This window comes from Pseudopipra pipra, chromosome 1 (assembly GCF_036250125.1).
Source record: "Pseudopipra pipra isolate bDixPip1 chromosome 1, bDixPip1.hap1, whole genome shotgun sequence".
In the NCBI taxonomy this organism is placed as follows: domain Eukaryota; kingdom Metazoa; phylum Chordata; class Aves; order Passeriformes; family Pipridae; genus Pseudopipra; species Pseudopipra pipra.
The window spans coordinates 138,700,838-138,723,309 of NC_087549.1; the positions used below are offsets into that span (position 1 = coordinate 138,700,838).

General features: G+C 38.9%; 1 protein-coding gene across 4 annotated transcripts in view; it reads left to right on the top strand.

Annotated features, from left to right (window-relative positions):
- The window catches only part of MYO3A (myosin IIIA), a 119,799-nt gene that overhangs the window by 76,126 nt on the left and 21,201 nt on the right, over window positions 1-22,472 (top strand). For 2 of the 4 annotated variants that reach the window (XM_064635843.1, XM_064635828.1), the window contains exons 20-28: window positions 5,982-6,135; window positions 7,346-7,434; window positions 9,167-9,296; window positions 11,708-11,787; window positions 12,395-12,472; window positions 15,132-15,337; window positions 17,445-17,556; window positions 19,045-19,207; window positions 19,860-19,946. In XM_064635843.1, the coding sequence (XP_064491913.1) occupies window positions 5,982-6,135; window positions 7,346-7,434; window positions 9,167-9,296; window positions 11,708-11,787; window positions 12,395-12,472; window positions 15,132-15,337; window positions 17,445-17,556; window positions 19,045-19,207; window positions 19,860-19,946 (1,099 nt within the window). Of the gene's footprint in view, window positions 1-5,981; window positions 6,136-7,345; window positions 7,435-9,166; window positions 9,297-9,415; window positions 9,587-11,707; window positions 11,788-11,916; window positions 11,959-12,394; window positions 12,473-15,131; window positions 15,338-17,444; window positions 17,557-19,044; window positions 19,208-19,859; window positions 19,947-22,472 lie in introns of those variants that run through there. The other 2 variants (XM_064635820.1, XM_064635835.1) reach the window with 2 other exon arrangements.

The window sequence follows — 22,472 nt, forward strand, 5'->3', positions numbered from 1 at the left end:
GCACAAATTCACACAAGAACATCACTTGGCTACTGCTGTTTCTAACAGTTGGAAGATGGAAATAGCACAGACTGGAGCACCATTATTTATTCCTGTAAATTCAAGCACTGACCAGGTCTCTTGGACTTGCCTATGTCCACTTGGCTCAAATGTTCCCTAGCTCGATCCTCACGCACTGAGGTCAAGTCTTCCTTGTTCCAGACTTTCCCTCTGGTCTCAGGGATCTGGGATTATCAGTCAAGATCGATGCAAAGAAGGCATCTCAGCTTTTTCCATATCATCCACACTTGTTCAGCAGCAGGACCACATTCTCCCTAGCTGCCTTTTGCTGCTGACGGATCTGCCTTGGCTTTCCTATCCCTATCCCTGTACACCAAATGTTGTCTTAGTATTTCTTCTCTTTTTTAATTAGAGTCAAGTCTTGTTCAGTGTAATCTGCCTTTACTTGTTTCTAAGTATTCTGGTGCAGAACATTTTGGCCACACCTTTATTATTGCAGAGGTTTGTGGTGTCACCATCTAGTAGTAACAGTTTGCCCTCTTGCATGTGCCCTGCTGCAGTAAGGTCAAGGTGCTTATTTTGCTACTGAGCAAGGGATGATGAGATGAGGGAAAAAAATTAACTTCTTATTTTAACAATATGTGGCTTACCCAGTTCTTCCTGTAGGAAATTAGTAGTACAGTTACTGACCCTATGGAAGGGGAAGATGGTCTTTATTTACAGAACCTCTAAGTACTTCAACTTTACCCATTTCCAGTCATTCTCTCATAGATGTCATTGACTCATGGCCACATAGAATGCACCACAATGTGTTCAAGTGGTGTGCCAAGGATAATTTGTGAGTGACTCATTGAATAAGGGACACCAGCTGGCAAGTCTTCATCGTGTCCCGTAGGTTCTTCTTGCTGCAATAGTTTTTGGACAGATCTTTTACAGCCTTTAGCAATTGTCAGTTGTTACAGGGCAGTTCTTTGCCTCAGAACCTTATTTACTTCAGCCTCCATAATCTTCAGGCAAGGTCATTATCTAACTTTGCTTGTTTGAAGCATGTACATGTTTATGCCTACAGTCCATTTCCTTGGTGGGCTAGTAGGAAAATCGTATATGACATGCTATAACCTTGCAGTCATCCTCCTGTGGTCAGATTTAAAGGATGTTCCACTAGCTACCTGTCTGCAGTGTGTTTTTATGTAAGTAAGTGAAGGCCTTCTGTTCTTGATGTAAGGAACACTTTCCTCAGTTTTACTGCTATGAACAAACGTTCTGCATTCAAATCACAGGTTATTCTTCTAAGACTCTTTTTTCTGGTGCTTATACACACATTTCTATTCATATTTCATTTATACCAGTTCTAATATTTCTATTACAAGTGTCCACATCCTACTTCTAATACCAAGCAAGTGCATGTCTACTTTAATTTATATCACACCGCTACAGATTATATCAAACTTCATTACATTATCTTGTAGCAGTCTCTGAAGATACTAGTACATCAGTGCAGAATGAGCTATATAGATTAGGTTTGTGCAAGTGTGGGTGTAAATCTCCCCCTTTCAGAGACAGGAAATGAGAAATTATTTTGTGTTACAACCCAGTGGCACAGATTGATTTGCAGTATGATTCATAGTCATTATAAGACATCACTTTTCACTTACTTATGACATGGTTTTTCCAGTTTTACATCACAAAAACAGCCTTCAAGAAAGCAGGTGGCTTCAGAATCTTTTCTGTTCACTGTAAGGACTCTCCTGTGTTAACATCAGTAATATACTTTAATTGTAAATACAAGCCCTCCCCTCCCTGCAGACAAATAAGAGAAAGCAATTTGAAAGAAAATATAATTGATAAATGTTCTATACATGGAAAAAAAGGAAATATTTTCAAAATCATATGACTGAATTTGTTCTTCTTAATGATACAAGATATCACTTATGTAAAAGCCAAACATTAGGATGACCCCTGCCCTTTGCTGATGTATCTGCCTGACTTTACAAATGACTTGCATGCAAGGGTTTGTGTCTCCATCACTAAAAGACACTAGTTAAGTTTATGGGAAGGCTGATGCCAGCAGTCACCAAGACCTTTGTGTTGACTTTTCATTAGCCCAAGCTGATGGTTGTACTGATGGAACAATCCTGTCACTGGGGACCCAGGATGGTATCTCTTCACAGCCCTGTACAATGCCAGACAGACATGTCAGATTGTTCTGTGCTGCCTCAGAAATCTGTAACATGACACTGCACTGCACCCTGTAGACCTACTCAAGGAAGACTGAAAAATTTAAATTATTTCACACTTCCCTCAAGAGAAGGAAAATGTATAGGTACACTGTTTCTTCCTTCTTTTCTCTGCTTTGCCCTTTTCAATTCCTTATGACATACAATTAGAGGAAATCTGACATATCTAGTGGGAAGTCAAGGCCTAAATCAGTTAAATATAGTTTAGTTCATAGTTAACCCATGTCGACCTAATAAGTAGTGATTATGTCACTGGAGAAGGTGAAAAAGTTTGGGCAATTTGAGCAATGAAGCCATAGGGTAAATGAACTCATAGGGTTGAACTTTACTTTCAGTTTTGCGGGTGATATGGTTTTACAGTTGTTAGTGGTTTCTCTTCTGTATCTGAATCAGAAAAGTGTTCACAGTTTTGCTTTCCATGGAAGTGTGGCCTGAGAAAATATGGCCTCAGTAGTGACAGGAATAGTAGAAAGGAACAATGATACTATCACAACCTGAGGCTCAGGGTGTCTGCTAATACAGAGTGTCTGTGAAGTCAAAATTAAGGGAATTTATTCTTTATGGTTGACTTAATGTTTGCATTTAAGAATAAAGGCTTTTAGGCTTGATCGCAATCTTGCTGGTACAAGTTTTTTTTTAGTTAATATTAAGTAAAGCAAAACTTTTGGACCTTCAGTGCCATTTTTCAAGGTGTTTCCCTTACATATTAAGTACTAATGTAAGTAAATTTCTGTCAGTTCCATGATCTGCAGGTCACATTGTCCAGCAAGACAACCTTCCCATTTCTTTCTCATTTGTGATTCCCCTATAAAAAGTAAAAGGTGTAATAGCAGATAGCTAAAACATTTTGGAAGATGGCAAATTTGCTGTCAGTTGGAAGGATGATAGTTTTTGCATTAACTGTATGCAGTGTTTATGTTCTTATGACAATTTAATCTTCTGCTTTAAGCTGGAAATGGTTAATTCTGAGTAAGTCTCTGGTGTTCCCATTTAAACCAAAGTGTCATCATAAAGTGTTCTCAGCAAAATGCCATTATATTATTAAACATTAAGACCATTTCCTAATGCATTTAATAATTCATTGTTATTAAGTGAAATCAGGTTGCACAAGCTAATGTTAACTAGTTTTGATCACAGAAAAAATACCATGCAATACTGAGATGAGATAGGAGCCCAATGAATAGTGTAACTGTTATTCCATTTGACCTCCCGTCCACAGGAATACTTTCCAATGGATTATACTTTAGAATTTCAATAAGCAGCTATTTTACAGAGCTTTCTTGTCACAAAACATCATGGGGTATTATAAAATCCTGTAACTGATTCATCTTATTAATTCAAATAAGATCTGTTTCATTACAGTTTTATGATGTGCATCGTTAAGGCTTTTATACTTGCTGCTTGTATCCTAATAACATGATTGAAAACAGCATTGCATAAAAAAATGTAATACAGTATTGTTTCTGAGTCATCTGTCACACTAGTGCCTGGTTATCAGCCATCCTCCAGGAGCCCATGGGAAGTGATGGAGTGAACTCTTTCCATATCCTACTGGGCATATGGCAGCATTGCCAAAACTGTCAGCACTGCCTGACTCATTCAGTTGTCGAGGTGCAGACACAAAAGACTGAATGGTCACATATGGAGCAGGCGTGGAGGTCAGGCCCTGCATGCTGGCCAGGCAGTGGTGGGAGCAGATGTTGCTGTTACAGCATAGTAGTACAGCTACTACAGAGCTCCTTTCTTTTTCAAGGAGAACACTTTTATCAGCTCTCTAAACCAGCCTCTCTCACAAGCATTTGAAGCTGGAAAAAGTTAATCATTAGATAAGTTGGTTGTGAGAGCTTGTTGGACAATATCCGAGTGTCACAGAAACACTCTTCTCTTCTGATAGATTCATCCTGAGCAATCTCTTTGCCTTGCCCAACTGATAAGTGTACTCTTGATAATTCTAAGCAGTAACAGTTGGCTCCATGAATGTAACATCTGTGTGTCAGTACAGCTGTAGCCCTTGGTTAAGCTGCCCCTACTCCAGTGTTATCTTTGGGAGATAACAGAGACTCATTCCCTTTCTGCCACCAGCTCCCACAGGTATATAATTAACTTTTTGCCTATATCAGTGATACATTTATTACTATCCTGTCGTGTCTTGCTACTCAGGTCATTGATTAAAATAAAAAGCAAAACTCTACCTGTCCACTGCTTCAGGCCAGACATGAATGAAGTTAATGTTATGTGTCTCAGATGAGGAGCCCTCATGGGGCTGTAGGAGAGATTCTTACTGATTACACCCTTGTACAGCATAAAAACTGAGCCATAGCCTATCCTTAGAGTGAAGAGTGTCCTGGGAAATTAGATCAATCTAGATACTGGAAGAGTTAAGGTATATATTTCATGTTATCTTTCAAATGGATCAGCAGATTTGTTTATTTGTGCCTGTATGTCCAGGACAGTGTTGTTGATTTTATCCCTTTTGCTGTTTCTCTGGCTTAGAGATTTAGAGGTATGAAATCTAATAACGTGCTTTTCTGTTGTATATGGCAGTTAACTTCTTTTTCAAATGCCCAATGTATTACCTTCTTCACTCATTCAGACTCAAGTGAATTGACACATAAGGAGAGGTCTTTCAGGGTTAGAGGTCTTTGAACTCATTAATATTAGCCATCATTCATGTTTATGACACTCTCCTCACAATGAATTCAAACCTGTAATATTAACACCATACATGAACACAACACTTTTATGAAGTCCTATCCTTTGGCAGAGGAATGATTTTTACAGTCAATGAAAAGGCTTAGCAGTGGATAATTGCTAGTTTTTATATGTAATGCAGGCAAGAATAATGGAGGCATGGCAATCCCTAGGGCATCCTTCTCTTGGGAAATCTATGCCTGTCCTCTGCCTTGCTAAACGATTAAGAAAGGTCATTCTTGTATTCTTCAGCTATAATCTAAATTATATTCAAGATAAAACCATCACAACACACTGTGGACACAACATTTGTTATCCTTTTTTTTTTCAGTCTGGTGGGAACCAAAGATATTTGCAGTCTTCAGGGGAAAACCAACCAGACCAAACCAAACAACCAAACAAAAAAACCCCACCCCGCCAGCCTTTCTGTTGTTTTTAAATCTTGGGCATTACCTTTCCCTAGTTTCTTAAAAGGAGTGAAAATGAGGTAGAGGCAAATGTGAGCCAATTTATTTAATTTTTAGAAAGTATGTATACAACTCTTTAATTATTAGAAAGTACATGCACCTTTCTTCTCTTTTTTCCATTTTGAGGAGCGTGATCAAACAAGTAAGGCTGTTGTCATCTGTGATCACTTTTGTAAATCTTGGCCACTGTACATCACATAGATGTGAGCAATGAATTGGGAATGTAAATCTAGCTCTAAATGGTTAAGAAATATTTTCTACATTGCAGACCAGGGAAGTAACTAGGCCTTGAGGTCTCCATCTGCAAACACTATACTTTATCTTCTTCAACTCTGTTTCTTTAATTCTTGCTATTCCTGGAAAGTATCTTTCTTTACCAAATATGCCACAGGAATATTGAACTTATGTATTCAAAAGCAAATATCCCAACTGACATTTGTTTCTGCAAAACCTTGATGTCTTTAGTCCCGAGGCATACTTTTTCAATGTAGTTTTGATTTGCTACAATTAACAGTTTGTGAATTATGTCCTGAAGTGAAGTGATTCTGTATACACAGACAAAACATACCTTCTGTTGCTTCTACAGAATGAATACCTTTATGAAGGTGTTGATGCAAGAGTTATAGAATATGAGGACAACAGGCCCCTCTTAGATATGTTCCTGCAAAAACCAATGGGTTTATTGTCTCTGCTGGATGAGGAAAGTCGATTCCCACAAGCAACAGATCAGACACTTGTAGGTAAGTATATGGTTTATTTCACAGTCTTGCAGCATGTCTTCTGTTAGATTTCTGTTTGACATGTACAGTTCAGACTACATGCTAGTTATGTTTTTAGTGAGCCCTCATACCAGTGTCACAGTATGTTTGAGGGAGACATGCATGTAGGGATGGTTGTGTCCTTGAAGTTCGTAGAGAAACATCAAGATTACAAATGAACCTGATTTTGCTGATCGAGGTTTCAAATTCTCCTGCCTTCAGGAATTTTTAGCTGCAGGGTTAGAAAGGTAAAGATCAGACTGAGTTAAAACTCTAAGTTCATATGCCAAGAACACTGTTTGCAAATTGAGTCATGTTCAGCTCTGAGATTTTTGATAAGCCATATCTGAACAAGAAGTTTCATACTTTTTTAAGAGTAATGGCTGCAAACATGCTTCACTTCATTTCAGCCAATTATGCTTCCTGATTTTTCTTCTACTCGGAAATTAAAAATAAAACACCTAAATGTGTTGTAATTCAGATCCTGAATATTTTAGTGCTGCTGAGTAGTTGCATTTTCCATTAATTTAGTTTAGTCATATTTCTGTGCAGATAAATCCTTGTTTTGCTCATTTTTGAATGTGCAAAATGTCCTCTTAGAGTTTTACCCAACACCCAGTCACAAAACCTAATAACATCCAGTAACAATGCCCATGTTAAAGGAATTACATGAGCTTGTTGTCTTTCTATTCTCATACTTTTTAGTCTAGAGTACAGAGGCCCTCAATCAATCAGTAAGTGTTTTCTCACAATTCCTCAAGGAATTCTTAGGAAGGATTACTACATCGTTTCATGTATGAAGATCTAAACCTTGGAAAGGCAAGGGCTGGAAGTGTTCACCAAATGCATGGATGTGTCACCTGGGAACATGGTTCAGTGGTGAACACAGTGGTGTTGGGTTAATGGTTGGACTCGATCTTAGAGGTCTTTTCCCACCTTAATGGTTCTATGATTTTCTGAGGTCACACAGAAAAAAATTGGTACAAAGTAAGTAAGTAACTTGTCCAAGAGCTTCCATATTCTCTATCCAGTGCCTTTTGTTACAAGACCATTATGTCCTTGAAAACATCAGTGTCTGTTTTATGCCTCTGCATTGCCAGAGAAGTCAGGCAATATCCTTAGAGGGATACAGCTTTGGAAGAAAATTATTGTGCAGTAACTCCAGTAAGATGAGTTATGTGTTTCCTTTCAGAAAAATTTGAAGATAATTTGAAGTCAAAATATTTTTGGAGACCCAAAAGAGTAGATCTAACCTTTGGAATTTATCATTATGCAGGAAAGGTAAGAGACCTGATGATATTAGTTGGGGAATGTAAGAGTGGTAGGGCTGGAAGGAAATTGAAGAGGTCAGCTGGGTTGGTTCTCAGTTATCATCTATTCAGGCCTGACATGGGAATGTTGGTGGTGCCTTACATATCAAAAGTAAATTGAAAAGTTATTATCCCTCATTAAAAAAAAAAAGCAATAGCAGGAGTGTATTTTTCTTAAATGTCAACAGGTAAATAAACTGGTATAGAAGATCCAAAACACAACTGTTATGTAATGCAACTTGGCACTCTTCCTCTTAGTTCCTGAAAGGCCTGTACCATGCTTGTTGCCACTGCTTCTAATCAGAATCCCACTCCTTTCTTTCTACTTCCTCCTACACCCCATCAGCCTTACTTAGTTCTGTACTTCGTCATCACCCAGATAGGTAATGCAGGCCCTGCTTTCTGCTTCATTTGATGAGCAGTGTCTTGCCTTCCTGTACAAGGTGACTTCCTGCACGTGCCTTTCAAACTCAGGAGGAGTTGCTGTCGCTCTGTTGCATGATGATGCTGGTCACATGAACCTTGCCTTGTGAAAGCAGGAGCTCCTACCTCCTTTTGAGCTCTTTTAAAGGGTACAGAGCGAGCACTGGTGCCTCACCTAGGAAACCATGTTGGATCTGTGTAGTGCTGGAGCAGCTGGCCTGGGGAGAGGCAAATACTGCCCGTCAGCTGATGGAAGATAATTTAAGCCTTATGTAAGACAGTCAGCTACAAAGAGCCTGCAGTAACTCCTCTGAACCTCATCTCCAGCTGAATTGCACTTCACCAGCGTGGCATATCTCACTGCTGAAGAGTGGAGAGTCAGGTCTCCCTGTACCATCCCTGTTTACCAGCCACTGAAGATGGGGATTACACCAGTGCCCCATCTGCCCTTTCCAGTGTTCTACAAGCTTTTTCATTAGGAAGTTTCTCCTAACTTATGTCTCCATTGCTGTAATGTAAGTTCTTTACTCCTAGTCCTGTTTGCTGTGGAACTGGAAAACTATTTATTTCCTCTTCCTTTACAAGCCTTTTTCCTAATTTAAGATTCTTACTGAGTTGTTTTGTGAGGGGTTTTCCTAAATTAAGCATGGCAGTATCTTCTACCCTTCGTGACAGGTCAGGTTTTCTTGTGGATCCTTTACAGCATCATTGAGATAGAATCCTGGACTTACATTTTGGGTTAGGTACGCCACTACTGGAATTTTTAGAGAGATTTTAATTGCCAATATGCAGTTTGTGATTTTGCAAATTTCCTCTACAATTAATTCAGAGATCCCTAAGAAGAGTGGTAAGTCCTGAGTCCAGTACAGCACAGTATGAATAGCACAGAAAGATCATACAGTAATGTGGGTAATCCTGTGTGATATGATTGAAATCAAGTGCATTGTTAATTGTGCATTTACACATGTGTAAAGGAAGACTACAATATACTTGTCCTACTGATAAATCCACGCTGGCTAAGACTACTGTTAACATATCTACATTAGGAAAAATAAATGTCTCAAGCTACTTTGGAATTGCCTTTAGTGATCTGCGTCATATCTCAGTATTGAAAAGTCAGAACTTTCAGTGATCAAAAGAAAGACTGCAAGCAAGAGTGAACCTGATAGCTGAAAAACTATTTGTGTATCTTCATATATTAAAAGCCATATGCCAGAATGCTTAAATTTACAATTGCTTTTCAAAAACCAAGAAGATGCGTAAATGCATTTTTTAAACAGGTTCTATATAATGCAAGTGGATTCCTAGCCAAAAACAGAGATACTCTGCCAGCTGATATAGTACTGCTACTGCGATCATCTGAAAACAACCTGACACGTCAGCTGGTAACCCATCCTCTTACAAAAACAGGTATTGTGTTGTGGTAATCTTCTTAGTCTTCTCTAGCCTTCATGATGAACACTGCTAGGTTTCATATGACTACTCACTGATGACATTACACACTTTGTGGCTTAACTTTCCAACCCTAGAATCTATACAGAATGGAGCCCCAGCCATCTCAAGCTGCAGGGGAGGGATTGGTCTGGTCAAGTAACAAGGAAGTGGTAGAGACTTCTTTCAGGGTCCTCTCTTCAGGGTAGGGGAGCAATACAGGGAGTGGAGTGCATCTCTTGAGTTGAGGACTGAACAGAAAAGATCAGGTAAGTTACTGGCCTTTTTTTGGGCATGGCATATATAAATTGCCTGTCTTGTCTCAGTGCAATTTATCTCTAAAGTACTAGAGAATGAAGGTTGGGGCTCTTAACATCCGCTGCAAAGAGTGAGGAGACACTTCTCAATTTATTCAGTCTTTTAGTCCTTTACAGTAGGTGACTGATGGGGTCCAAGTAGTAAGCCCTTTCTCGAGGAGTTCATAAATTGACATGGAGAAATAAGATTGGCTCTACAGAAATTACTCCTAAGCTGCATCTTAGTTGACTATGTCCTTGCACGGTGTCCTACCTGCCATTTTAGGGTGATAGGTAAGTCTCCTTACAACCAGTTTGTATTGTATTGTAGGACTTCCTGTGTAATGGCATTGATGCCACACAGTAAGTACTTTACAACTTTACTTCCTTGTACAATTACATGGGAGATGTATTTCTAGCAGATCAGAGAAGCTAAACTGGAAGAGTGTAATGGAAATTTCCCTAAAATGTTATCGTAGCTTACAGAAACTAAGGTTTTGGCAAGGCTTCTATTCTTCACAAAGGGAGCTTTGCTCATGGAATGCAAAATTTGGTCTTGAAGTTCTGTTTTAAGTGAGTGTTCCTGGGAAAGCACAGAGCTCAATGTCCTTGCCTGAACTTTTTGACTTGTTGGTGTTTGCTAAGATACTAATAATTTCTGTAGAAGCAAAGTAAGGGTCCACATGATCCCAAGAACTGATCCCAAGTTATAATGCTTTGCAAGGTAGTTCTGAAGGCTGTTTTGGTCTTCTTGTTAAATATTGTAAAACACTGTGTGTACCCTTCTGAAACTGACCAAAACCATCCAGCTGTAGCCAACTAAAAGTTAGATTTCTGATCTGTTATTCATCTAGAAGCAGTGAAATTGTAGAGGTTTACCTAGAGTTCAGCCTATCTTGCCTATCTCAGGTGTTTCTCTTAGGACAGGAAAAAACTCCTCTATGCTGCTCTGCAGTGAATACAGCAGGGATCCTGTAGACACCTCACTTTCAGATAGCTAAAGTTAGGTGTGAGTAATCCTCTCTTTTTCCTTCCCACCCTGTGATATTCAGCTGAACCCAAGGGAAGTTTAGCTCTTGATATCATCACATAATACGTGATGCATTAGCTCACCATGCCATATATTTGCAGCTGTTATTCCAACTCTTACCCACCTTTTACTGATAGCAGCTGAGCACAGAGAGATATAAGCTCTCCCAGTGGAGAGTGAGATCCCAGAGGTGTTTTGTTATTAGCAGAAGCAGTGGCAGTGTGCAGCACTGGTTAAGGTTTATCAACACAGAGAGACATGATGGAAAGCTCAGCAGAATTTTCATTATTCGTTTAAAAGACAAATGTGTGTGTAAACCATGCCAGTGCACCTAGTCCTTCAAAGTCATAATGAAGGTATTGCTTAATTAAGTATTTCAAGGTCAGAGTCGTAAGACTATGTCTGTGCTAGTGAAACCAAACAGAGCTAGTGAACAGTAGCTGAAACACTGCCAAAGGACTGCCCATTCTGATGAATGGGACAGGTTTGGATCATCTCAGTTACTAGCCTCCCAGGAATACCTAGGCACACATCAAGAGAAAGTGCAGGCCAGCAATGGTTTCCAGCAAGCTCTGTGGAAAGAGACAACATTATTTTTTACCAGGGGGTTAAAAGAGTAGTGAAGTATAGAGTTTAGCTGTTTGAGTCCTGCTATGTCACTTGCCCTCAGGTCCAGAGAAGGGTGCTAGCACTTTATTTTTTAAACTAATATATATGTAGCATTGGAACTACAGTAGTACAATAACATTCTTAGAGTAAAACCACACAGATACTCTAAGAGGTGTCTTTCTTACCTTCTGCAGCAGTCTGGGGTTTTTTTGTGATCTAGTAGATGACATAGGAGATGAAGGAGAAAAATCATCCCTTTTCATCTTCATGCAACTTCTTCAAAGCTGGTTCCATCCCAAGAGTGAAAGGGGAAACAAGGACATACTCTGAAAAATTCAACAACCTTTCTAATCATATGGTTACACTGGGGACATGAATAAGGTGGTTCAGCATCAGTTTTAGTTTAGATGAGATGTAAACACTTTGCTAGGTTGCTTTTTTCCATCTTCCCATAGGTAATCTGGCACACACTAAAAGCAAAACTACAATCAGTTACCAAATGTGGACCTCCCAGAAAACAATAAGTCATACAAAGGTAAGAAAACTGATTTTGTGATTCTGCATTGAACATTAATTTAAACTAGAAAGGCAATACTAGTTTTCGTATTAAAACCTTAAAACCTTCCTTGGTTTTTCTCCCTCTCCTATTTTCTTTTCTGTTTAGCTGGATATCTTTGTGTTGTGCAATTCATATTCCTTCCGTGAGGTAAAAACCTAACATTTCCCTTCTTTCTGGCTATAGTTTTATAAAACCTTCAGGGGAAAAAAAATATTATTTCCTAGCTGTATTGTAGCAAAAAGAGAAATTAAAATATCACTGTGGAGTATAGCCATGTTCCATAGGGAACTACCAAAATAACAGTGATGATGGAATAACTAAAAGGACCTCAGACATTGTCAGGTTATTTGTGGCAGTTATTAGATGCTCTGTTATCAAATTGTGCCCTCTGTGTGTGAACGTTTGTGTATTGTGTAGCAAAGTAATGTAACGTACTGGTGTAATTGATTTGTGCTGTGATCATGCTGTAACTTTTGCTGCTTAGAATATTTTTTTAATTATTTATGTTCTCTGAGGGGTGCTTTCTTGTGGCATTGGAAGGGCACTACACTAAAAAGTGTAATTTCTTTCTTCATCTCTATAGAATGAAGCAGGAGATACCGGACATCATCCTAGAGAGACAACCAGCATGAAAACACAGACAGTCGCTTCTTATTTTAGAGTAAGATATCGAAACTTTTAAAATAGATTTCTAGAGTACAATAAATGCTTATTCTTCTTTATAGTCACTGCTCAGAGGCTGTTGCGAGTCAATTCTTGTGGCTCCTTCAGCAGCTCTCTGGACCTTCCCAAGCACTGGCTGTAATGCTCGTTTTGCATTAGAAAGTAGCTGTGAAGACTATTCTTTCCTCCAAAGTGGTGCACGCAGTTGGTTCACTTGGGCTCAGCTCTGAATTTCCAACTCTTATTTAGTCATCTCTCTCAGTAAACCATAAAGTGACTGAGGCGATGTTCATGACGAATTGGATGCAGGACTCAGCGAAATGCAAAGTTTGCCAGCGATGCTAAACTAGGAGGAGCTGTCAACCCCTTCGAGGGCAGAGAGGCCCTGCAGAGAGACCTCAACAAATTAGAGAGATGGGCAATCACTAACAATACGAAGTTTAACAAGGGCAAGTGCCGGATTCTTCACCTTAAAGGGGCAACCCTGGTTGTGTGTATAGACTGGGGAACAAGAAGCTGGAGAGCTGTGCCACAGAAAGGGACCTGAGGGTTCTGGTCGATGGCAAGTTGAATATGAGTCAGCAGTGTCCTGGCAGCCAGGAGGGCCAACCGTGTCCTGGGGGGCATCAGTCAAAGCATTGCCAGCCAGTCAAGGGAGGGGATTGTCCTGCTCTGCTCCGCACTGGGGTGGCCTCACCTTGAATATTGTGTGCAGTTTTGGGCACTGCAATATCAAAAAGACTTTAAGCTATTAGTGTCCAAAGGAAGGCCACAAGGATGGTGAAGAGTCTGGTGGGAAAGCTGTATGAGTAGCAGCTGAGGTCACTTGGTCTGTTCAGCCTGGAGGAGACTGAGGGGATACCTCACTGTGGTCTTCAACATCCTCAAGAGGAGAAGAGGATGGACAGGTACTGATCTCTTCACTCTTGCGACCAGTGACAGGACTCGGGGAAATGGCCCAAAGCTGAGTCAGGAGAGGTTTAGGTTGGATATCAGGAAAAGGCTTTCCACCCAGAGGGTGGTTGGGCACTGGCACAGGCTCCCCAGTGAAGTGGTCACAGCACCATCTTTAATGGAGTTCAAGAAGGGTTTGGACAATACTCTCAGGCACAGGGTGTGATTCTTGAGGCATCCTGGGCAGGGCCAGGAGTTGGACTTGATAATCCTTGTGGGTCCCTTCCAACTCAGCATATTCTATGATTCTGTGGCTTATAAGAGTTCATTTACATCTATGACAGAACCGTAAGGAGCCATATCTCTGTTTAGTAGGTACAATTGTCCAGCTTTGTGGACTATGAAGGCTAATTTCAGCCTAGGTATCATGGCAGTCCACAGCTGCAAGGAGTTCTAAAGTTCTAGACGGAAAAAATACTGAATCTCATTCAAACCTAATGTCTGTGATTCAGTGCATTATCAGCACATCGAGCATCATAGGCTGCAAATGAGTTAATTATATTTACACTTTTCTGGTACTATTTTATGTAGCGAAAATCCTTGCTCAGATCGTGCTAGCTAATGCTCTTAAATGAAGATTCAGCTTCAGCCCCACTGGTTTACTCACACACAGAAACCTATGGGTGATTGAGAAAAGCATATGCCACCTCAGACTGCAAGGGAAAAAAATTATCCATTAGTGTGTCCTACTTGTTTGTGTTCAATTGGCACACTAGTGATGAAGCTAATTAAGCACTTTGCTGCATGATGCAGCTTCTGTCCAGAATGGAATTGCACATTTTAATAGGAAACATATGGCTCTTGACGTCCTACACTAGTTTCATGTACCCAACCCACTGCTGAACAGCATTACCTCCTGGCTACTTCTTTCTGTTGAGTCAGGTTGAATCTTGAGGAATGAGTCTATTCATTTGTGTTCTAATAAGATCCTCCCATGAAGCAATTTCGCACAACACCAGTCAGGGTTGTTTACAGCCAGATTCCCCTCAGTTGGCATGGAGAGCTACAAGCTGCATCTCCTCTGCTAGCCTGGTACCCTGGTGAGGTGGGAAAAATGCAATTTTGTGATTTGCAAAAAAAATGCAAAATTGTGATTTTGTGTACTTCTAGTTTTGCCCTCCTCAAAAGTTTCCTCTTAGCAGGGCAGCTATAGTATCAGCATCAGTCTATACAATGAACAAGGTATGCCAAGATCAGAGCAGTTTAAGCAGCCCTTCTGGGGTGGCCTTCATTTCCTCCAGTCTAATGAAGGGATTTAAATATTTACTGGCTTGCTGCTGTTCCACTTCCCATCCATAGATGGATGATTTACATCCTGGGTGAAGAAGGGTCCTCAAATAGGTGATAACAAGAAAAAGAAGAAATGGGCTGTAATTACCTAACAAAACTCCAAGGTAAGCAAATAAGCATAAGGAGAGTTTCTGTCATATGTTGGACATTATGGAAGTTTGTGAGAATGTCCTGAGTGAAATGTGGTACATTTATTTGGAATCAGTGTTTCTCTCAAGTAGAAACTTAGAGATCTTATCAAAGCTAGAATTGTTGTTGGGTAATTTACTTCATCTACTTTTTAAGTACCAGCTTAATGAAATATAAATGGACATGATTCTGATCCTATGAAATAAAATTTCAACTACGCATGGACCTATATACAAATTTTATAAATATCCTGGTGGCAGATCTTTTGTTATTTTTTTTTTCAGTATTCTCTGATGGATTTGTTATCCAAAATGGTCGTCGGACAGCCTCATTTTGTCAGGTGCATCAAGCCAAACAATGACCGGCAGGCAAACAAGTTTGACAAAGAAAAAGTGTTGGTTCAGCTGCGTTACACAGGAATTCTGGAGACAGCAAGAATTCGAAGACAGGGTTATTCACACCGTATACTATTTGCTAACTTCATAAAAAGGTAACATTGATGTGAAGAAGCTCTTTTCTCTCCTACCATTGCTGTCCAGTATTTTTTAAGCATCAGCAGTGTTTTTAGCATGATCTTTCAAGAAAAAATACAAAGACATTTCCTGTGACAAAGATTATAGTCTGGATGACAAAGACTAGTTCAAGCACAAGATTAGTGACCTGTTTGGGATGTGTAGGGGAAGATGATGCATCTCAGCATGATTTTTTCAGGCTCCCTGTGCATTTCTGTATGATTTACTTGCTTATAATCTGCACATTTTTTTCAAAGACTTCAGGTTTAGAAGTGTTATACTTCAAATTAAAGCCAAGAATTTGAAGCCACAGCATCCAAAGAGCACCACAATTTCTCTAGCTCCTGGCCTTTAGCACTGTGCAGCATCTGCTTGTGTAGGGTAGATGATAACTTTGTATTGCTAGTCTAGGGCTGAAAAGTTCATTAAGTGCATAGTTCTGTTTAAAATATAATTCCTAAGGGTTTTTTTTAATCACTTGTTAAAAAAAAGAGTAATGAACTCAGTATGATTTTATAATTTCTTTAACTCTCTCTTCCTCCACCCCAAAAATCTGCACTTCTCTATTACAAGTAAAGACCCTGAGAGATGTGTGAATGGAGGTTAAAACTGGGAAGAATCAAGCAATACCCATCCAGACAGAAGCACTTAAAAGTAACAGAGCACTAGAAGCAGAGAGCTAATAGCAGAGTGCTGCAGGTGCATGAGAAGAGAGGGGAACAACAAAGGGATGTTTTCATAGCACTGTTTCTGGAAAGAATAATCCTAGCACTGTTGCTGTTTTGGAAGAGTGCAGCATGGGAAAAGATAGTTATCACCACATCAAGATCTGCTATGGCTTTTGGTGACTGCTCTTTATAAAAAAAAAAACTTTACTGTTTAGGTAAAAGAGGGGAAAGCAGCAGACATAACGGGGTAGCTCTCTGGAGAGTGTGCCCTTGATTGCAGTGAGGCTGTGCAGATCTCTGGCACTGAGGACATGGCCTTCAAACAAAAAGGGATTTTTATTAAGTATTTGTCTTCTTATTTTGGGTTTGGTTTTTTTAATAGTTGAGAGTTACAGGTAGATCTGAGATAGTGGTGATATTATTTTGTTAGAATAAAAATAAGCCAATTCATTGTGTTTTACAAAAAAAAAAAAAAAAAGGGAACTGTAGGTGATAATGGAGGGATCGACATTGTTTCCGTTTTATTATTCCATGAGCAAACTGTTGCCATTATTTAAAGCGGATAAACCCAAGGTTTTCAGCCTTTATTTATAAAGGCTGAATAACAAGGAAAAAAAGCAGAATGTGCTGTGAGAATGCACGCATAATTCATGTAATTTTCTTGAATTAAAAAGAACAAGATAGATATGGTTAATTTTGTTATGGAGCATTTTGGAAAATCTTGGAACAAACAAGAACTTTCCTACCCAGCAGCTGAACTGACGTATTACAGGTAATTTTTATGCATGAGCATCCTGACCTCTTTTCCTAATCAAAATTAATTCTGAGTAATGAGTCTGGCAGATTGAATGGTTACAGATAACAGCACTTTTGGACATAACATTTGTTATTTGGACATAACATATATGGAACATAACAGTTCCGAAAGGATCTGCAAAGCTGAATCCAAGGAGATAAAAAGAGCTGCGATGCATCTCACATCATGTTAGCTATCTCAAAGGTAGATGGTCTAGCACATGACATAAGATATGAAATTTTCATTATATTTCTGAATATGAAATAATATAATTTCGGCAGAAAAGCTTTTAAAATATATTTATTTTGCCGCTGAAGTCACCTTCACAGAATGCAGAGAGCAGGAAAGAACTGGTGCAGTACTGCACTTTGGTTGCACACTTTTTAAAACCTTCTGGTGTTGATATAGAATTAAACAACCCTCCAGGGCGTGCAATATGTCACTCATCCACTTTGGATTGAGTTTCTCAGTACTGCATATAAATCACAGCAATTTCTCTCATATGTTTTTTCAGTTTTTTCAGTGCTATATTTTCTTTCATGCAACTGTTTTTATTATTTAAATGTATTTGCATATATTGCTCTTTATTATTCAAATAAAAAATCATGCATTTGTCTTTAGGTATTACCTCATCTGTTATAAAACAAATGATGATCCTCCAGTCAGCCCGGAAACCTGTGCTGCCATCTTGGAAAAAGCCCGCCTTGACAACTGGGTTCTTGGAAAAACTAAGGTAATTTTTTAATATACTGTATCTGCATCATTGCAGTATGCCATTGTTAACTTATTAAGCAATTTGTTTTCTCACTCATTTGGTTGGAGTAGCTCTTGGTCTCTACTATTTTTGAAAAACAAACTCCTCTTTTCTGGGTACAGTTCCCTGATACCTGGCTGATATCTTCAACCTGTAAAGGGTTAAAATTCTCATCAGCTTTAGTGAGGCCACAATGCAAAACAGTATGTGAAAACAACACTGCTTGCATTTCCTTTCACAAAATGTTTTAGTATGGATCCCAGTAAGCTTAATCCAAGCTTCTTTTCTTAAGGAAAAGAAGTTATACTTCTTCCCTGTAGCAAACAGACTCACAAAGGGTAAGGAAAAGGTTTTGGCTTTCCAGTTTGAGGCTGCTGTGGCAGACTTTGCTGAGTACTACGAGAAGAGACAGCAGGATGATCCCATTTATGTCAAGTGGAAGGAAGACTTTATTTTGAGAGAAACACACATCTGTTCCCATACACTTGCTTTTGGTTCTAGCTCACTGATCTTCCCAGTGTGCCAGAGAGGGACACCCTCCCACTCCCAGCTGATAAATCTCAGAGAAATAGAAGCATCAGACAAGTACTGCATCAAGTCTCTTTATTTGCTACTGTAACAGAAGTGCTAGGAAGGATATTAATAGGGAGATGGATCCTATACGGTTTGAAATCACCTGAGCGAAAAAGAAAAACTGTTTTTCTGAGACATCTTCCTGGATACATGGGACAGAAGCCATGAAGTTGCCTCCCCCTCAGCCTTCATTTCCCTCTGCTGTCTTAGTGAGGTTAATGGACAACATGCAGTCAAAAGAATCATATCTTGGGATCTGAGATCTATAGCTTATGTTTAATTAGGGTTAACCTGTATCTGTACCAACAAATGGTCATGATTGGGGGAATTCTGCAAAATAAGCATAATTATTGTCTTAATTGAACAAGTCTTTCTGCACATTTTATTTTATCCTAATATACACCAGGAATGTGTTGGTATCCCTTGTGCTAGACTAGTTTTTCAGGCCTTATATGAGTGTCATTCTTGATAAAAGCAATTTAGTAAATAAACAATGCTTTAGATTTAAAACTGGAAAGTGGAGAGATTGAAGGTTCCAGGTTTGGATCATATTTATGTAACATACATTAGATTTGTGAGGTTAGCAAAACTATCAGCCTCGTGGTTTTGAAAACAGATTTACAGTTAGTTATAGACTGAAGTTTTGCACTGGAACTCAAAAACATCTTCCCATGAAAACATGATTAAGAAGGGACTGACTAGAGATGCTGAAAGGGAGAGTAAGGTAAACCAATATCCTGAACAATGAAAATGCTATCTCTAACAAGAATGATCCTTTAGTCTGTTCATCATTTGAAACCAACTTGTAACTCTTGTTGATGTTAAAGGGATTGAGTGAATACAGGGCCTGGGAGGGTAACTAAAACTTTTGCTTGTTTGCCTACTCTTTTTAAGGTATTCCTCAAATACTATCACGTGGAGCAGCTAAATTTAATGCGGAAGGAGACAGTTGACATGATTATTTTGATTCAAGCTTATGTCAGAGGGTGGCTGGGTTCAAGGAGATACAAAAAGATAAAGGAACAAAGGGAACAAAGTGCTATTAAAATACAGTCAGGTAACAGCTTTAAAACATTTAACATTTTGCTTAAAGCTAGTGCATGTGTACGGTTGATAGATGAATGTGTATGCTGGATGTGGATTTTGCTCTTTTCCTGCTGTTACATTTGACAAAGTATCTTGTATTTGGTGATATCTGTTCTTATGAAGAAAAATTTCTTTTAACCAGGTTATGACAATCGCTTTACTGAAATTACATTTCTCAATGTTACATTTAAAAGGCAATTTTAAGAATGGAAGGATGTGATTGCCCAGATGATACTGTTATTAATAATATTCTGGCATGCATTGACAAGGTTGTATAATATAATAATGAAAATAAAATGTATTAACTGTCCTAGATAATAAGGCCAATTACCCTGTTGATGGAGGCATCAACTGAATTTTTTAATACTTTCAAACATCATCTTATTTTACATTTCGATTCTCCTGTGTTTTGTATTCATCTAATTCATAATAACTTTACTCACCAGAAATGTAGTTTTTATGTAGATTTACTATTCATGCTCATTTGCCATGTTTATTGAAAGATAAATGCTACAAAATATTTATGAATATTTTAATAGAGGTCTGTAATTCCAGACTTTTTTCTATTCTTAGAGGCTTTTTAGTACCTAATGAATTATTTAACTTTTGACATCTCTTTTCAGCTTACAGGGGGTTTGTTGCTCGTAAAGAATACAAAAATGCAAAACATAATAAAAAAGTGGAAGAATACATTACTAGATTTCAAGCAAGTAAGAATTGTTTGCTTTCGTAGCTTATATTGTTGTATACATACACAATATGTTGATCCAGATTCTAACTGCACTGACTATGCTCATTTACATGTTCTGAGTATAATTTATCTATTATCTATCTATATACAGTGGTTGAAATGGATGACTGTATTCTGTTATCTGTACCTCAAAGTGGTTTAGAGGCACTTTCCACAGCTGTGAAGTGGGATGCTCAAATGCCACAGCAAGCCTCTTCACTGCTAGTCTAAGATGTTCAAGTATTACATCTGGTATTGTTGAAACCCATATGACACCGTCTGTATAATATGTGTATTCATGCTGTTCAATTAGGACTAGGGTTTGCTATGTATCAGTAACAGCTATATTTGAGAAGACTGCAATCTGTAATTTCACTCATGTCTCTTATTCTTTTTTGCCCATCACTTTGTTTCTCTTTTGCAGTGATAATGACCTTGGGCCCAGATGTATGCTATGGGACATCCCTTTTTCCTTCCTGTACTTTGGTCTCCTCTGTCCCTGCAGAGATGTCCCCAAGCCAGATATAGCCTAAGCAGCTCTGAAATCAGGAGCTGTACAGCTAGAGAGATGCAGGTTTGAAGGCCAGGTTGGATGAGGCCTGGGGAGATCTGGTCTAGTGGAGGGTGTTCCTGCCCATGGCAGAGGGTTGGAACTAGATGATTTTTTAAGGTCCCTTCCAACTCAAAGCATTGTATGATTTTATGATTCTATAAAAACCACTGGCACAAATCTGCACAGTTTTTTCAATAATTACAAAGGTGACAACCCAAATATGAGCTAGTGCTGCAAGTACCCAGGTTATCTAGATTTGAACTACCTCAGATATGCCTTCATGAGTATATACCACCACCAGTGTTGGTTTTAATCATTGTTAGATGCATCTGTTAATTGCACTGAGCCAGTGCTAGTGTGTACTGAAGATCACTTCACTGCAGAACTTCATCAGTGTAGAAAACAATCTAAAACCTGCATAAAATCCAGTAAAGCATCAAGAATAATTTGACATCTGAAAGTTGTCAATTATATTACAATATTTAGCAAATGCAAAAGTATGAATTTACCATTTTGCTCTGTTGATATCCCCAGTGTTTCTTCTTGCCCACCTTCTTTGTCCTGTCTGCAGTTTCATTTCAACTTTTTTTCAGTGCATGAGAAGCCAGGACAAAATGGAAGTCCATTTTTACTTAGCTCTCTCAGTTCTTCCCCCCACCCCATTTATTTCTAAAGCAATGCAAAACTCCTCTTTCAGTTTGAAAACAAAGCTGAGACAGCTACTATCTCATAGCAAAGTTCTCAGAAAACTTCAAAGATGAACCAGAATAAGTCTATAAAGACCAGACATAGCTTATATTGGCATGTCCATTGACAATATAACTTGATTTGTTTCAAAATAACTCCTGTTGAGTTGGTTTCGTATGAAAATGGGATAAGACTTGGCTCATAAGTTCAACAAACTCTAAAAGTATTCCAAGCACTTTACAATTTGCACTTTCCTAAGGCCCTGTCACCAAGTTATATGAATGTGTTAAAATAGACTCCTTATGCTCCATTGTCAAGTGAGCTTGACCTTTCCTGTGATGCAAAAGATTCTCAGCACAGTTGGAGTAAGAGCTCCCATATCTACCATGTCTGCAGGATATCTAAAGCACCATTAAGTACTCTATCCCCATACTCTTGGTACTGCATTTGGAATTAGAGTTCAAAATAAATATTTTGACAAAACACTATGTCCTTTTTATTTTGCCAGGGATTAGTGGATTTGTGCTGAATCCCTGGAATTGCAGACTTGCCCAAATCACAGCACTGTGGAGACTGTGCCAGCTCCCATTAGGAAATTATTTGCAAGTTCAGAGATTTTTGAAGCAACATTCTGAATGCAATTCAGTTTCTGACTAAGACACTTCAGTGTAGATGTCTAAATGTGACCTAGGTGTCTAAAATGCTCTTAGAGTCAGTAGAGCCTAGAGTTTGATTCATTTCATTCAAAACCACCAAATGTTCAGCTCATTTGCCCCCATATTGATATCAAGTGTCATTTGAGGTGCCCTGGTTATCCTGCCTGGCCTCCAGCTTTATTTCACATTGTTCACCCAACTTTCCCTCTCCAGAAGGTCCCATCTGTCTTATTCTTTCTGCCAGCTCCATGTAGATGCCTTGGCTATCCTGGAGCACTTCAGATGGCACTAGATACCAATGTGCCAGCAACTGCATCAAGGCCCTAGTGACTAGTTAGCACCTATCTGTCTCAGGGAAGGGCCATGTCTGAGTTCTTATTTCTGGTTCAGACCAGAGACTTTAACCTGTGCCTCCCACAAAGCACAAGTAGCGAGTTCCTATGCTACAGTGCACCTGGTTACTGTGGAGCTTAGCACATCTTTCATGGTGAGCTTTTTCATTTTGAATAATGAGTCTTTGCAGAAGGAGCATGAGCTAAGTCTTCTGTAACTACTGGGCTATAAAATTTTCAATTTTTCTCTGATCTGTTGAATGTTCATCTAATTCCAA